A 16,791-nucleotide genomic window follows, 5' to 3' on the forward strand; every position below is an offset into this window, starting at 1 on the left:
CACTACTTCTGCTGCTGTTTCCTAAAAGTATTCGTAATCTATAACTGAAAAGCTCCAAGTGCTGTGTAGGATGACCACAGTTATTACGAGGAGCCCCAGCTGGGTTTGGGTGATTGCTTATATGCCGTTTATGATGACTCTTATTAAGAAACACTTTTTCCTCTGGCCAACAGCAAGCATGGCCCAGCGGCACACAGCAGATCCTGCTCCCTCCTGCCTGGCAGCAGCTGACTGGGGTGGCCACCCACACTTCTGTCCAGCACGCGACCGTCATCCCTGAGTCCATGGCAGGCACCCAGCCGCTGGCAGACTGGAGGTAAATCAGTGGCACATGGAGAACATGCGTATGTGCCCATGGGACAGCCAGCACGTGTGTGATGATGGCCTTTGGACTGGGGCACTGGCACTTGAGCAGGAGGGTTATCTCTGGGAATGGGGATTCAGCAGCGTATTTATTGTCATGGAGCACTCTTTGATATCCCATGGGCAACAAGAGTGCACAACGAAAAGAAATTCTCTCCCAGACTGCTCTAGCAGAAAGCTGAGCAGTCTGCTCCCAGTCCTGCTGTCTTCTCCAGCCTTCCCATGCTCCCCATGGTCTCTGTCAGAAGCCCATACCAAGAGTCACCCACCCTGGATCTGCGTGATTTTTTGCTTGGACTTCGGGGCTTCCTATAGTGGTCCCCAATGCTGGAGAAGGCCTAGGAAGCCACCAGTAATGGAGAGGGCTGTTGGCTATGGCCTCACAAGGCTGTGAAGCAGGAGGGAAAGGCCGGGGGCTGCAGCCTCAGCCTCCGGCACCCTGCAGCAAATTGTGTCCCCCTGTCTGAGAGATACAGGCAACTTCTCTGTCCACCATTCCCCAGACCCAGCACTATGCCCACTTCCCTGCGGGGGGAAACACTCCTTCCTGGAGATAAACCATGGCACCCAAGAGCTCCAAGGGTAGAACCTAAGTGCAGGTGGCGAGGAGAAAGCCTGCTGGGGAACCACCGGTCGCATTTTAAGCGTGTCCCTGTCTCTTCTCTTTGCAGAAACACCCACGCTCATGGCAGCCATTATAATCCCATCATGCAGCAGCCCGCGCTGTTAGCTAGCCATGTGACTCTCCCTGCAGCCCAGCCCGTCAATGTGGGTGTTGCTCACGTCATGCGCCAGCCGCCCGCCGCTGCCACCTCCGCCAGGAAGAGTAAGCAGCACCAGTCGGCGCCTCGGTGAGTGAGCCCGGCCCCGCCGCTGGACTTGGTGGGCCCGAAATGCAGGCGTGCTGATAGGAGTGGGGTTTCCAGAAGCCTCTGGGGCAAAATAAAGCTTGTTCCACTGCCCTTGACTTTTTGTGAGTGGACTTCTGCTGGTTCATTATGGGGCAGTTGGGTGTGTTTTATAGCCAGCAAACACCACGTGGCGTGGTGGGGATGCAGACAGGAGGTTCAGGCCCTGCTTGTACAGGATGTTATGCTGCTGTGATTGCATGAGGCCTTGCAGTCACCAAAAACATAAAATTTTCAGATCAGTGTGGCACAGTGCCCGCTTGCCAAACCTCTTTTACTTGCACTCCTGAGGTGCAGTGCCTGCATGTCCGTGGGGCAGTGCACTTCCAGAGACTGCACCTTCAGGAACAGGTGCCTGATGTTTGCGTGTAAGACCTGCCCTTTCAGAAGCAGTTGAATGATAATCACAAAATCGTAGGGTGTGGGAGGGGCCTCTGGAGTTCATCTAGTCTAAATTCCTGCTAAAGCAGAGGGTTCCCTAGAGCAGGTTATGCAGGAAAGCATCCGGGCAGGTTTTGAATGTCTCCAAAGAAGGAGACTCCACCACTTCTCTGGGCAGCCTGTTCCAAATCTAAGTTTGATGCACTGCAGAGCAGAGGACTGAGGTGGCTGTGGGCTGCCTTCAAGCTCTCAAGCTCCTAAAACAGGTGGTTGGAGCCTATCTACAACAGTGCACAGCAGCAACAGATATCCACATCAACCTTTTCCTAACCATGACAGCATCAAACAGGGAGCATTTTGTAAAGGCACTTCATGAGGGAGCAGTCCTTAGATGCTGGGATCTATCAAATCTAGGTAGGAGCATTTGTCTCTGCAAGAAGAAAGTTGGGTATTCCTTCATGTTGTGTGGTGCAATTAAAATGGTGGGATGACTGTGGTGCCTGTCACAGCCCTGTGGTCCTGCCTACAGAACTACAGTACAAGGCTACTGAAGGTGTATGTGCAACCGTCCTGGGGAAAGTCCTCTGGACTGTGAGAATAGCTCCTCTACTGAGCTACATTTCTTTTTTTTTTTTTTTTTTTAGGGAGGGGGAATGGGGGGGGAATGCAGAAAAGAGCCACAAGTGCAGAGAAGAGAACTAAAATGGGTCACTACTTCTTCAGTGGCAAAAACAGAGGAGCTTGTGGTTTTCCTGGGTGACTGGACTCGGGCCAGAGGAGCTCGGAGTTCACAACCAATTTTCCTCTAGTTAAGAGGCCGCTATTTAAATCCTTCCCATTTATCTGCTCTCTAATGTTGCATTTACTTTGGGTGAGCTCCAGCTGTCTTAGTCCATTCGCAATGTAGAGCAGAGGCAGCTCTGTCCCCAGCAAGCCAGTAAAAGAGAGCGCCTGTTGCAACAAACATGCCTGTGCAGGGCCTCCCGTCTCTCACCCCTCTGCAGGAGCAGGGTGCCTGTGTTGGGGAGGAATTGGACGCTTGCAGAGCGGACTGCTTTCTAGGGCTGTACATTGTAGTTAATTGTGATGCTTTTGTAGCTAAATGAGGAACGTGCTCCTTTGGAAAGAAGGGTACTCCATGCTGCTCATTGATATTCAGAAAGCACTGCAAATGCTACTGTGCAGTCATTTGTTATGCAAAAGACCCTGTGTAAGTTGGTATAGTGTGATATGTCCATAATGACTTCCTTTTGACAGATGCCACCTATTCCTTTTGTTAGCTTTTAGGCCACACTGAAAATGCAACCCACATCCCACTGTAGAACAAAGCGAGAACTTTGTGTTTCTTGCATTTTCAAATGCTCTGCAATAAGCAGAATAAATACAATTTAAAAAAAAAATAAACAAAATTAACAAGATGGGCTTTAGTTAGTAAATATATCTGCAGACCTGTGCCACAGTTTTCTGTGCTGAGATCTCCAATCCAGCGGTTTGTTTACAACTTTCAGACAGGGAAGATGAAGTAGGAAGATGGAGAAAAAACAAGGGATTGAGCATTATTTTCAGTACATAACAAAAAGATTGTTCTTTTCTTTCTGACTGATGGGTGCTGTATTTGCATCCTCACATGGGAATGACATGAAACTGAGTATATGCCTTCCTGTCTAGGTACTCCGATATACAGGACTTCTAGAGGATGAAGCATGGGGCAGGAAATGTTAATTGAAAACGTTCTTAACTGGCAAATTAAATTTTCAACTAAGTAAAGCAGTTTTCCTGATAAGTGATTGCTGTTTTCCACCATAAATTCTAATTTTACCTTTAGCTTTTTTCTGGACAGAAAAAAAAACCAACAAAACAACCAAACTGATCGTGGTGCATACATGCAGTTCACCAGGTATGGGAGAAAGGGATTATCCTTTGGGTTCTTTCTCCTTGTGTGATGGCCATGCAATGCCGGCCTGTGTTTTGTATGTCTGGCTTGTATGTCTGTGTGACTGGCTTCTGCTTCCCAGCCTAAACTATAGCCAGGGACTCCTGGGAGGCAGCATTTCTCATCTGGAAATTTATGTGGAAAATGAAATAGAGTTGTTTTTTTTTTTTTACTAAAAGGAAATACTTTTCAGCCAATTATAAGTCATGTGAGGCACTCTGACCTTTGGAAAGGTGACCGTGCCGATTTTGCAGTTTTCCCAGACTCAATAAGTCAGTGTGAGGGAACGAGAGGCTGAGAGTCAAAAGCTATGGCAACTGAGCAAGCTGAGATTTAACCAACTAACAGCTTTTCCCATTTCCAGAAATGCATCCACCTACGAAGTTTCGTCCTCTCAGTCCATCAGCTCGCCTCAGCGGTCGAAACGAGTGAAGGAAAACACACCTCCTCGCTGTGCCATGGTGCACAACAGCCCTGCCTGCAGCACTGCCGTCACCTGCGGCTGGGGTGACGTGGCCACCAGCACCACGCGGGAGCGGCAGCGGCAACCCATAATCATTCCCGACACCCCCAGCCCCGCAGTGAGTGTCATCACTATCAGCAGCGACACCGATGAAGAGGAGGAGCAGAAGCATGCACCCACCAGGTGAGCAGCAGCTCTGCTCTTCTCTCTGCGGGTGAGAAAAAGAGGCAGAGGAGTTCTGTAGGGTCCCAGCAGTTATGGTTGGGTCTTGGCACCCGGGTCGTCTTTAGTTTGGGAGGAAAGGTGATGGAGGAGCTGAGGTTCCAGCAGAGGACTTTGCAGACCTAGCTCATGTTCCTCGTCAGTCTGTACGTTTGCTGTGGATTTTGGAGAAGTGTCATAGCCTCTCTGTACCATAGTTTCTCATCTCTAAGAGGAAATAATAGTTTACTCTATTTTGAGGGATTGTTCAAAGGAGCTCTTGGAAGATCTATGATAATGAGCCCTTTAAATCACATAGCTATTTAAAACAAAGACAGTAAGAAAGGTTTGGAAGGAAAGTAGCTTGAAACAGCCTTTTCTCTTTCTAAGTAATCCAAGCAAAGCATTAAATGATGCCTTCCATACCTCGTATTTTCCATTAAAAGGACATGAAAACAGTTAAAGTTTGAGTTTTAACTGCTCAGTAAAGAGTAAGTACATTTGTACGAGGGTTGCTCAGCTCTGATTGTGTTTCCAGAACATCCCAGATACATTGTCATAGGAGTGGCAGAAATTGATGGCTTCTTGACTGGCTGCAGAGAGGCATAGATGAGGCTATAAAGACTGTGGTGACAGAGTTTGCTCCTTGGAGAATTATTTCACCCAAATAAACAGTGCAGCACAGGGCAGCTGCCACTGCTGATCATCAGCTGTGGATGAAAGAGGACTGCATTTTCCAGGAGTGTCTTTTCAGCGCCTTTGATCATGTGCAGGCACTCTAGATTTCCCATCTGATGCCAGTCAGAGGATATCATTCTGTTTTATAAGTTGTAGAGAAGTAGCTGTGCAAACAGCTGAATAATCATACCATCTTTATGCGGGTAACTGAGCTGGGAGTTTTTTAACCTTGTCCCTCCAGTACTGCCAGGAGAGAGTTATTACTATTTCTTATTTAGGACATGCTCCATGGCAGATTTTATTTTAATCACTGGAGATAGATATCTATATCTCTACATCTCTGCGCTGCACTGATAAGTGGAATCCTGCAGATGTTCACAGAACAAATGAGATGCGTTTGGCCTCAAGGAGCTAAACATCTGTAAAGAGGAGCTGTTCAGTTCAGGTGTCTAGAGCCACAGTTTCAACCTGCCTGTCATCAGCCACTTCTGCTTTCCTATTCCTTTTTCCTTACCAGTGAACTTCACTAGAGATTGCTCAGTGCATCTCAAATTTAAGCTCACCATTAGTGAAATGATTATCATGGGGAATTGATCACAGGACAGCCATCACGTATTTCACCTTAAAAAAGAAAATCCTTAGTTTGGTAGAAGAAAGTATATTAGTATATTTTTGGAAAGGGTTAGAGTTCAGAGTGGAAATCAGGACTAGAAATAAAAGAGTCCCTTAAATCACAGAATCACAGAATTGTAGGGGTTGGAAGGGACCTCCAGAGATCATCGAGTCCAACCCCCCTGCCAAAGCAGGCTCCCTACCCCAGGTCGCACAGGTAGGTGTCCAGGCGGGTCTTGAGTATCTCCAGAGAAGGAGACTCCATGACCTGCCTGGGCAGCCTGTTCCAGCGCTTTGTCACCCTCACCATAAACAAGTTCTTGCGCACATTTGTGCGGGACTTCTTCCTATGCTCCAGTTCCTGGCCGTTTCCCCTTGTCCTGTCTCCACAAGCTGCTGAAAAGAGTCTGGCCTCGCCACTCTGCCCCCCACACCTTAGGTATTTATAGACCTGGATCAGGTCCCCTCTCAGTCTTCTGACTAAACAGACCCAGTTCACTTAGCCTGTCTTCACAGGGGAGATGCTCCAGGCCCTTCACCATCTTTGTGGCCCTCCACTGGACTCTTTCTAAGAGATCCCTGTCTTTTTTGTACTGGGGAGCCCAGAACTGGACACAGTACTCCAGATGAGGCCTTACCAGGGCAGAGTAGAGGGGGAGGATCACCTCCCTCGACCTGCTGGCCACTCTCTTAAATAGGGAGTCCCCTTTTCCAGGACTCTTAACGGAAAAGAAGAACAAGATAAGAGTTGCTGAAAACTAAGGTTGTGAAGGTAGGCAACATGAAGAAGGCAGATAGCTATCTCAAGAGTTAGGGAAGCTGTTTGCAACACCACGGTGCTGTGATCCCAGGCTTTGAGAGATCATGTACAAGTATTTATATTTACCGCCTGGGTGTCATCTTGAACCTGGAGTGAGGTGGAAGGAAGAGCTGTCTCTTCCACCTCAACTTGGCTGCTATGTGATCAGTTGCTTCGCTCAGCACCACTCCAGGGAGAGAGGCAGAACAAAGTTCTGGAGAGTGTCTGGAAATCAAGTTGGGAGTGTAGGGTATTTAAATGTTTGGCCAAGATCTAGTGGGGGGCTAGGAAAGTACTCCTGGGAACCAGACTTATATAAACAAACTGGCTTTTATATGGCTAAATCATATTCAGGACACGTTCCTGCCTAGGATGAGATCCCTGGCTACTTTTTGTATCCATATGGCATACCTATACAGAGTGCCAGGACTACAGCATTCTTGGGAGGCCAAAGCTAAAGAGTTAGATTTAATTCCTAAGCAGTGTAGAGACATTTTGCATGGACATGGGTAATTCCATGGTCAGAAAGGTTGTCTGTGCAGATATAACCAGAGCAAGTGGAGTATTGGGGCAGAGACACAAAAAACAGCATGTCCAGAATTAGAATTTTGGATTAAAGAGAGTGAAATCAGCTTGCTCAGAGCCTTTTGACCTGGGTAGATCCAAGACCAGATTCTCAACCAGAGTAAAAGTCACTTGCTTTCAATCAAGGAAGCTGTGTCAGCAGTTAATGCTAACAAAGTTTGCCCCTGCCAAAGATGAGTTTGTTTGTTTGCTTTTTTCCATTGAAAGCATGTCATTTAGGAAAGCACCTCCAAGTTTTCTTACATGGTTGTTGTTTACAAGAGAATGGGAGTAACAGTGAGGTATGTGCTTTATGGTAATAGGCACCCAAATGTTCAGGATCTGCAACTGAGTTCAAAACGAAACTGTGCAAAGAATGTGTTGTCTCACTCATATTTATGCAAATATCATGCTGCTGGGCAATAGCTGTGGTATGGGGGTGAAAAGCAAGGAAGAACTTGAAACATGGTCTGAGTGACAGCCTAACAATATTATCTTTCTTGGATTAGGGTAGGGAAATAATATGGCGGTTGATCAGTCAGAGTTAACAGCCTGATCCCATCTTGTTGATAGCAGTGGTATCTTTGCAGTAACTTCATTGAAGCTGGATCCACTCCTGCATTTGCTGCAGCAGTTCCTTCTCTTATTTCCTGTGGGGTTACAGATTTCTCTTTGACCCACAAGTCTAAAATGTTTGCTTTACTGATTGCTCAGTGAAGAGAGATTAAAGCTGCTTGTGGCTGTGAGAAGTAGGAGATCATTCAATGATGTGAGAGTTCGTAAGTCTCAGTTTAAAAAAGATGGGTAACGCTGATAAAACATGATCCTACCGTAGCGGTTTGGATTTAGTCTGACAGAAAAGCCTTTCTGTGTTACCAGAGTAATACCAGAGAGCTTTTCTAGTACAGGAGAAGCAACTTCTTTTATTGTCAAAAGAAAAATGTGGAGAATTCAGTGTGATATGGGCAGAATTTTCCTTCACCTAATGAAAAACGCAGACGTTCACGCAGAGTGTTTAGGCAATACCAGACGGCAGAGCAGGCAGGCAGGCATTTTATTCGTTCTTTGCTCACCTGTATTTTGCACTGGTGATGAGTATAGTTTGTTGTAGTCTTCTTAAAATCAATAGTCATCTGAAAACGTTGCGGTTCTGTTGTTTGAAGGCGCAGAGGAGATGGTGCAAGATGGGCTCTGGGGGACCTGCTCAGTGGAGCCTTGTCAAAGAGGGCCATCTACTGGGCCCCATCCCTGTGCCCAGATAGAAATTGCAGAGGAGAGACCTCGGGTACAATTCCACAGGACCCATACTCATTGATATGGTCAAGGATTTTCAGGGTCAAGTTCCTGGTTAAAAAGATCAGTTTGTCAAAACCAGGGCATTTTGCAGGATATACTGATAAGTTTCATTGTCCTGTTGTTTTAGTGGCTTGTTTTTTTTCTTTCTGTAATATCCCCAACACAGTGAAATCTAGAGAGCTTCACAATTGCAAAAAGTTCTGACTATTTTTTAAAGGGGAACAAAGTGTCAGGGAATTAACTAATTGAGAATAAGACTTCTGTTTGCTGGTTTCCTGGATATATATATATATATATTTCAAACTGAAAGCAAATAGGAAAAACAATTGAAATAGTCAAAATGAAAACGGAATATTTTGACTGAATAAAACTATTTTTACCTAGGTTATACCCAAAAGAGACAAGAGAGCCTCTCACTTCTCTGCTGTTTGCTCTGCCACTGATACTATAAATAGCATCTCTTCAGCTTGGCTTTCCATCACAGTAATCAGTGTTTTCCCAGGCAAGAATCACAGAATCATAGAATTACAGAATGGCCTGGGTTGAAAAGGATCACAATGATCATCTCGTTTCAACCCCCCTGCTATGTGCAGGGTCACCAACCACCAGATTAGGCTGCCCAGAGCCACAGCCTGGCCTTGAATGCCTCCAGGGATGGGGCATCCACAGCCTCTCTGGGCAACTAGGCCAGCACATCACCACCCTCTGAGTGAAAAACTTCCTCCTAATATCTAACCTAAACCTCCCCTGTCTCAATATAAAACCATTCCCCCTTGTCCTATCACTAGCAACCCATGTAAACGGTTGTTCCTTCTCCTGTTTGTATGCTTCCTTCTAGTTCTGGAAGGTCACAATGAGGTCTCCCTGGAGCCTTCTCAAGAAAGCTGACCCAAGCTGATGTGTAGGCAGACCTACTACCAGCCTCATTGGCTATCTTCATTGCCACAGAATTCTTGCAGGGTTTTTTTTTTCCTTTTTCTTGAGATGGTAAATTATACAACAAAATCTCTGTGTGGGTCTTATAACTGAGCAGGAGCTCATGTGAGTTGTTATTTGCCTTCTTTCCATTATTGCAGTGATGGTGGAGCATACTTCAGAGGGCATTCATTCCCCTTACACACAGAAATTTCTGGCAGGCACAAACCAGGTGTTTTTGCCAACTTGCTGATGTGTATGTGAGGGTCAAAATACCGCTTGAAGTTCACTGTTGACATCTAGCCTATTGTGGCTATGTTATGCTGTGCATGATAATGGACTGACTCTGCATAGCAATACGTTGACTAACCACAATCATATGGTGAAAAGATTGTTGCCTTCCATCTCCAGAAGACACACCAACATGCAGCTAATACCTAAAATAACAGAGATGGACAGTAGCACTCTCAACAAACCATCAGCAGCAGGACCTTTACAACCTGCTAAGCAATTCAGTGTATTTGACTTAAATAGCTACAGCATGTATCTATTTACCCTAATAAAATGGCCTCGATGTTGTATTGAATAAGTACTTCATACCATCACAAAGAAAGTGAGAGCAGATTAACAGGTCAGGGAAGAGGTTGAACTTCACAGAGAGGGGTATGTTCTCAACACTGAGCTATGCATGGCATAAGATCTCAATGTGAAGAGAGAGATTGTAGTGGTGGTGTGAGTTTTTGTTGGCTGACTCTATACTTTCTTAGAATGGATGGATTATTCTGAAGCAACAAACTGAAAGTTTCATATTCTAAAGTTTTCAGAGAACTGGAACAAAATTTGTGTGATGAAAAGCTAATGTACTGTGGTGTACTTGCACACCAATTCGGTGGCACAGACGTAGAACAGCCACCTTCTTTCCCCCAAAAAGAAGGCCATCTTAGTGACCTTGAGAGCCAAAAGACTCCGCTGCCATAGGTTCACCCACCCTGAAGGGCTTGCAACTATATGTGTGAACCACACACTGAAGGCTGCCACTCCTAGACTCCATTCGGGTTTTTTTTTCTGGGATTCTGATGGAACTTCAGATTTTCAGGGAAAAAGATCCTGTTTGTGTTATGCTGTCACATACCATGCTTTTGAGCTTGGCCTTCAACAAGTAGAAATCATTTCCTCTTAACTTGCAACAGCTGCTGTTGTCCATGTCCCTCATTACTTAGATGGTGTCCATGTAGTTTTAGCACCTAATTCAGCATCTTCTTTTCCTTAATTTCATCCCACATTTCATTCTCAGAATCTGCCTTTGGCACCTTTCCATTAACAGCATCTTGGATGCCCAACTTCATTTCTGGCCCTGTTGTACCTGTGCACATAGTATCTTCTCTTTCCTCCATCAGGTTTTTCTTTGAAGTCCTACTTTACTGTGGGGAATAAGGATCCATGTCTTGTGAGTGTATTATGCATTATGCACTCACAAGGGTGATATATGCTAGAGAATTGTCTCTGAGGGTTGCTTCTGCTTTGTGTTGAGGGTATATACCTATTCTATATCTGCACATTCAGTGAACATGGATTGCTTTGTGTCCAGGTTTGAGCTTAAGCCCTTCAGGACTGAGTGGGAATGGTCTGTTACTGGTAAACTAATAAGCTTACACAGCAATGCTTATTTTTCCAGCTGCTGGAAGAGAGGACAGTTCCTGCCACTAAGGGTTAAAAAGCCTTCACAACTTATTGCTTTTCAGTCTATGTAGATGGATTTGATGCCATTTTGGTAATCTTTCCCCCTCTCCCTCATCTGGAAAATTAAAATACACCTATCCACACAAAGCAGGCAAGCACACAAGCCGACCAGGAACACATGCTGACTCTCAGCGCTATTAAATCATGTATGCTGCTGGTACTGTGCTTGCAGGAGGGAAAGCAATTACCAGGGCTGGAGTGAGCTTAATAGGAAGGGGGCAAGACTTTAATAGTATTTTTCTGTGTAAGCACAAACATCCCCAAAAGCTGTACCTGAGTTATAGGAATACAGTAAGCTTGCTGAGTAGGCAAGTGCTGTGTCAACAGGTATAAGCTCTCAGCCCTGATAGTTTGTGAGCAGGGAAGGCAGTACATCAGCCTGGACTCCACACAGATAACTTCTGCATTTCTACAAGGTGGGGAGAAGAGCTGAGTCTTCAGAGGGAGCTGAAAGGAGCGCAGTTGTCGGTTAGCAAGGATTTGAGAAGGGGGAATGCTAGCTCTTCTGGGCTGAATTTTCAAAAGCCCTGTTTCAGCTTAATGTGTATCTTTAAGCCTGTGAATCAACTGATTTTCAGCATGAGTTGGGCCTTTGATGCTTTTGAAATTCCCACCCTTAATCTCTCAGGCAGGCTGTGGTACAGCAGGTGCCTAACTCCAAGCGTGTGAATAGTCCCGACTGACTTCTCTGCATTCTCTAACATTAACTGCAGTTGCTTCCTTTCCTAAAGAAAAAAAAAATCCAACCGCTTTCAGTGGAACTCCTCTTGCACTTGAAATGATGCAGCCTGCTGAATCACAAGGCTAATCACTTTGGCCCTAATCCTGCAAATATTTACTCATGTGCTTTAGCTCCATTACCGGGAATAGTCCAGCTGACTTCAATGGAACGACACATATTAGTTGTGCTAAGCACTTGCGTAAGTTCTGGCAGGACCATAGTTCAGGTCCTTCTCAGGTTTTCATCCATGAAATGAGCTCAATCTCTTGCTAAGGTCCCTTTCTCTTGAAAGGTTTGGGTTTGGGGTCATTTGTTTAACCAAAGAGCTATAATGTTTTGAAGGAGAAGATCCCTCATGGCTCCTGCTTTGGCAAAACTTCAGTCAAGTTGGTAAAAAATATGCTCATTTTCAAATAATAAATATCACACATTTCACATGTGAAATGCCCTTCCAGTTCTACAGCTCAACCTTTTCCATGTCAAGAATCAGCTGAGAGTAAGTATTTCCAGTTCAGTAGCTCAGCCCCTTTTGTAAGGAAGGGACTGTAAAAGAATAGGTAGACCTTATCAGTTGTCAGAAAACTCTTTAGTGACTTGATTTTTCTTTATAAAATGTAATAACTGTCAGAGATAGAGAATATATCTCTCTTCCCAATTGGCAGCCAAGGGTAGCTGCAAAGGGCAAGCAATGTGAATACTCATAAATGCATGATTACTGCATTTCTACTGAAGGAGAGAGGAATATTGATGCAATATTAGTCATTTTTATTGGCTTAATATTCTTCTTTTGTAGCACCATATCAAACTGCTATGTCTTTCTTTGCATAAAGTAGTTATCCATCTAAGATGGCTTGTTGTTCTTTTCACTCCTAATCCAGTGCTCCTCATCTCCTTAAGGAATGCCAGAGTACAAGGGTTTGCTGTCATCTACCTTACCCATCTGAAAGGTCCCAGCCCTGCAAGCATTGCTTTCAGCTTTCAGATTCTTGTGCAACCGCTTCCCCTTTTTCTCTACTTGTTCTGTTTTGTCAGTGCCTTAGGATAGCTGGGGCCTCTCGTGAGGTAGTTTTTTCACAGTGCCTAGAACATCATGGCTTTGTGACCACTTCGAGCCATGCCAGGACCGTGCTGATAGCTCAGGAGAACTTTGTATGATGTTAACTTGTTTGTGAATGCAGCACTCCAAGGCATTCTTTAATGGAAAAGATAGCTGATGGTTATAAGTCCTGGTGGGTTGTAGTTTGTGAATGCTGTTGGAGAGGCTTTGGGACAGTTGGAAAGACCCACCATTGATCCTTTAGAACTGTGAAAAACAATTCAGGCAAAAAAATGTCCTTGAAAGGAAACTGCTTTCAGTATATGCTCTGCCTTTCCCTGGGTAAGATATGATGCTGAGAGTAGAAAACGATTGGTCCCATCACAAACTAAGACCAGATTAATTAGCTCTGACCTGGACTGGCCAGAGTGAGAGAACAGAGGTGAGACTCAATGGGAAAAGGACTTCTCTCTTTGGAAAGTGTGCACTCAAAAAGTTAAGAGTTGGATTCCTTTTTCTCCATGGCGTTTCTGTTTCTGTTGGGGCTGTTTCCACCATTAAGCCTAATTACTTAGCTTTTTATGTGCTATCCATTTCTTTTCATCATTTTAAAAACTTCAGTTGCCATAACAACATAATGCAATCAGTGAAACATAGCAGCTATTTTCTGTAGTCAAGGTCTGTGCACTGTCAAGGATGTGAGCTATTTAAGCAAATCTTCACTATCCCCCTTCCTCCCTCCTCTTTTTTACTCTCCCTTTCTCTCCCTAAACAAGCTCATAACAGGAAGAAGAAACCATCAGGAGTAATTAGACACAATAGCGGAGCAAATCCCAGTTGTACTTGTGCAGTCTAGTATAATGAACTTCTAGCACTAATCTTGGAAGTGTTGATGTTCCTTTTTAATCACTTTTTTGATGTCACAGATAGATCAGCTACAGCAGGACCTTGATAATCCATGTGAGAGCCAGGAGACCCAGTGCTTGTTTGGAAAAAAAACGTAGACCTTCTATATGGCGACGCATACTTTACTCATTTTTTCTTCATTCATTCCTCAGTTTCAAATTTTTCTTGAAAATATATGCCCACTGCAATATATTAGTAAATAGAAAAGAGTGTATTTTGTAGATTCATGGGATTTAATAATAAAAATCCTTAGCATCTATTATTAAATCATTGCTGGAAGGCTGGGAGAAACCACCACATTTCTGTGTGGGTGGTGAGACTTGCAACAAAGCATAGTATAACTGCTGGGTCTCTACTGCACACGTATATAAAAAGCAGCCCAAAAATAAATCTGGCAGTCTGATTCAGTGCTATTCTAAGCAGAGTGAATATAAGATCTATCCACAATGTCTTACTCACTCCTTGACCTCCACAAAGGCTTCCCTAGAATAGTAATGAGTGAATTTTGAAGCCTGGGATTCGGTATAAGCAGCCTCCAACTGGTGAAGGACTGCAGGGTGTGCTTTGCCTTCGCAGAGCTTGCCTGTCGTGGGCAGGGTCTTCTGGTGGCTCCCAAGTCAATAGTTCCCCATTCACTGTTTCTATTTGTGTGCTTGTGTTTCAGCACCTTGTCCAAGCAAAGGAAGAACGTCATCAGCTGTGTCACTGTGCATGATTCCCCCTACTCTGATTCCTCCAGCAACAACAGCCCTTACGCCGTGCAACATCGTGCAGGACAGAATAACGGGAACACGTACGACACCAAAGGGGTTCCAGAGACTCACTGCAGTGGGAACCCCCGAACGATCATCGTGCCACCACTGAAAACCCAAGCCAGTGAGGTGTTGGTAGAGTGTGATAGCCTGGCACCAGGTAAATTGCACCTCTTCCGTCAAGAGAATTAGTAAGAAATAAATGATTTATCTTGGAAGAATCTCATTGTTCAGTTTCATTTTGTTTGTTTGTTTGTTTTGTTTTCCAAAGAAACCGTGCTCCTGCCCTGCTCTCAAGTGATACATCTGTTCTTGGGAGCTGTATTGCATTGCTTATGTGCCTTGGTACATACGAGAGTCACAGGGGCAAGTGTCACTCCTAGTTACTTCTGTGCAAACTCAAGAGCAGAGTGCAGTCTTTAGCTCAACATTTGACAGGAAAGGCTCCCAAATGCAAGTGTGAACCTTTGCTTCCCTGCCTTTCCATAGGTTTACTTTACAACATATAAGAGATTGAAAACACATGTGCATTTTCATCCGAACTTATTGATGTTTCTGGGAAGAACAATTCCCCAGTATCTTCGCTATGGACTGATGAGTTTTGCTCATCCAGAGCCTCTGCAGTATTAGATAGTAAAGTGTGTTGGAAAGGGACTTATGTGGAAGTTTGGCCCAAAGCAATTGGCTTTGTGCTACTTGACAATCTTTTCTTTAGATGCACTGCTGGTGAACACGAAGGCTCAGAGAGTGAGCTCCCCACTAGCTCGCTCTCCCTCCCTTCCTACTCACCAAGAGGTCAGTCAAGCCAGGGCTTTTTTATGCTGTGCACAGTGTCCTTTCCTTCCTCTCTTTGGGATTTGTACTTGCATCATACAGTTCTGCTGGCAGAACAGTTTCTCACACTTCTGAAGGATCTTTAAAGCCTTCTCCAGGGCCAGTTTGGGGTCCAGATCTGCTTGTCTGCCTCTAGGATGACAGTCTGGTTTGAGTATAAGAAGCACTGCTGAGGTATCTCTTAAGAGAAACCATTTTCTTATCCTGCTTCAGTTTTATGTCTCCTCCTCAAAACCACTCTGGAGGAGACTCAGTGAGAAAAAGGTAGGGTGAGCAATTAAAGAATGTGATATAAGCTACAAATGTGTTTCCTTTCCTGGCACAGTCACCACCAGTCACCACTCATCCTCCTACAAGTCCAAGTCCTCCAGCACCGTGACCTCCACCAGCGGTCACTCTTCAGGGAGCTCGTCTGGAGCCGTTGCCTATAGGCAGCAGCGACCAGGAGCACATTTCCAGCAGCAGCAGCCTCTTAATCTAAGCCAGGTAAGTCAATTGAGACACATTTTGGTGGTGCATCACCCAGCTGCAACCCACTGCTCCTCCAGTATGGGCTGTCCTTTTCTAACCTAATGATAGTTGGGCCTCGTGTTGAGTTTGATGGATTCATTTCAGCTTCATTGCAGAGCTTGATCTGCTAGCTCTGGCAGTAGAGGCAGTGCAGATTCCAGCTGTGAATAGGCTGGCAGTGTTCTTAATGTGTGTTTGGAAGTCAGGTGATCTAAGAATGTGAGTGGGAATAGTGTAAGAGAGTAGGGTGCATTAGTTCAGACACAGGGTGGTGAAACAGGGCCGTGTAAGAAAGTCTGAAGTCTCTGTAGCTATAGGTAAGTACAGGGAGAGTGTTTTCTGAGGAAAATCTCCATCAGATGTGACAATGCAAAACTGAGCCTCTAGGCATAAACAGGACCTCTTGTTGCGTAACAGGTTTGATTCATTCCATGATAAATCTGGGCTGAGATCTGAACAAAATCCCATTGCTTGGCATCAGGCAGTTCTCAAGATGTTTCATGGTCTGTGATCAAAATGCCCCGGGGATTCCCCAGGAGCTTCATTAAATGCCCTTTTCACAGGCTGCACCTGCAGCCTCTCTTTTCCCTGAAGTGAGGTGCTGAGTAGGGAAGTTACAGCAGTTATCAGAGTTTACAGAGGAGAATGTCTGGAGAGCTCAAAGGACAGTGCTTGTTTGCTTCCAGAGCAGAACTGGTTTAAAGCAAAATAATTTGTAGGAGAAAAATGTTCCCTCCCCTCAAAATTTAGTTGAAATTTGAACTAGCTTGAAATAAAAGCAAGTAAAAATGGAGGCAGTGGGTGAGATGCTGTTTCCAGGAGTAGAAGAGAAGTGGAGCTGCCATATTTTAAACCACAATGACAGTACAGGGAGCTCTTAAAAGGATAAAAAGAGTTGGAAAACTAGCTGCTCTTCCTGCCCTCTAATTTCTGCTTTTTTGTTACTTAATATTCTCACTACACCATAATACAAATGACTGGTAGAATTCCGTGGAATTGTTGTGCAATGCAAAAAAGAAAAAAAAAAAAAAAAAAAAAACACCGAAGAAATCTCTGAAAAAGTACTTTGTTTCTGTCCCACTGCAAGAAGATGCTTGTGCTAAACTAATTATGGCTGATTAGATGAGGGTGCCAGGCACCTGCAGGATCTGATTGAGCAGAGGGTTTTATCTCTGAAAA

At 44.7% G+C, this 16,791-nt stretch overlaps 1 protein-coding gene across 5 annotated transcripts in view; it reads left to right on the forward strand.

Moving 5' to 3' along the window:
* HIPK2 (homeodomain interacting protein kinase 2) overlaps positions 1-16,791 on the forward strand; it is a 134,074-nt gene that overhangs the window by 106,414 nt on the left and 10,869 nt on the right. For all 5 annotated transcript variants that reach the window (XM_085228372.1, XM_085228390.1, XM_085228380.1 and 2 more), the window contains exons 10-14: positions 174-316; positions 1,035-1,214; positions 3,950-4,231; positions 14,181-14,428; positions 15,428-15,588. In XM_085228372.1, coding sequence (XP_085084498.1) covers positions 174-316; positions 1,035-1,214; positions 3,950-4,231; positions 14,181-14,428; positions 15,428-15,588 — 1,014 coding nt within the window. The remainder of the gene's footprint in view (positions 1-173; positions 317-1,034; positions 1,215-3,949; positions 4,232-14,180; positions 14,429-15,427; positions 15,589-16,791) is intronic.

This window comes from Meleagris gallopavo, chromosome 1 (genome assembly GCF_905368555.1).
Source record: "Meleagris gallopavo chromosome 1, MGAL_WU_HG_1.1, whole genome shotgun sequence".
Classification (NCBI taxonomy): Eukaryota; Metazoa; Chordata; class Aves; order Galliformes; family Phasianidae; genus Meleagris; species Meleagris gallopavo.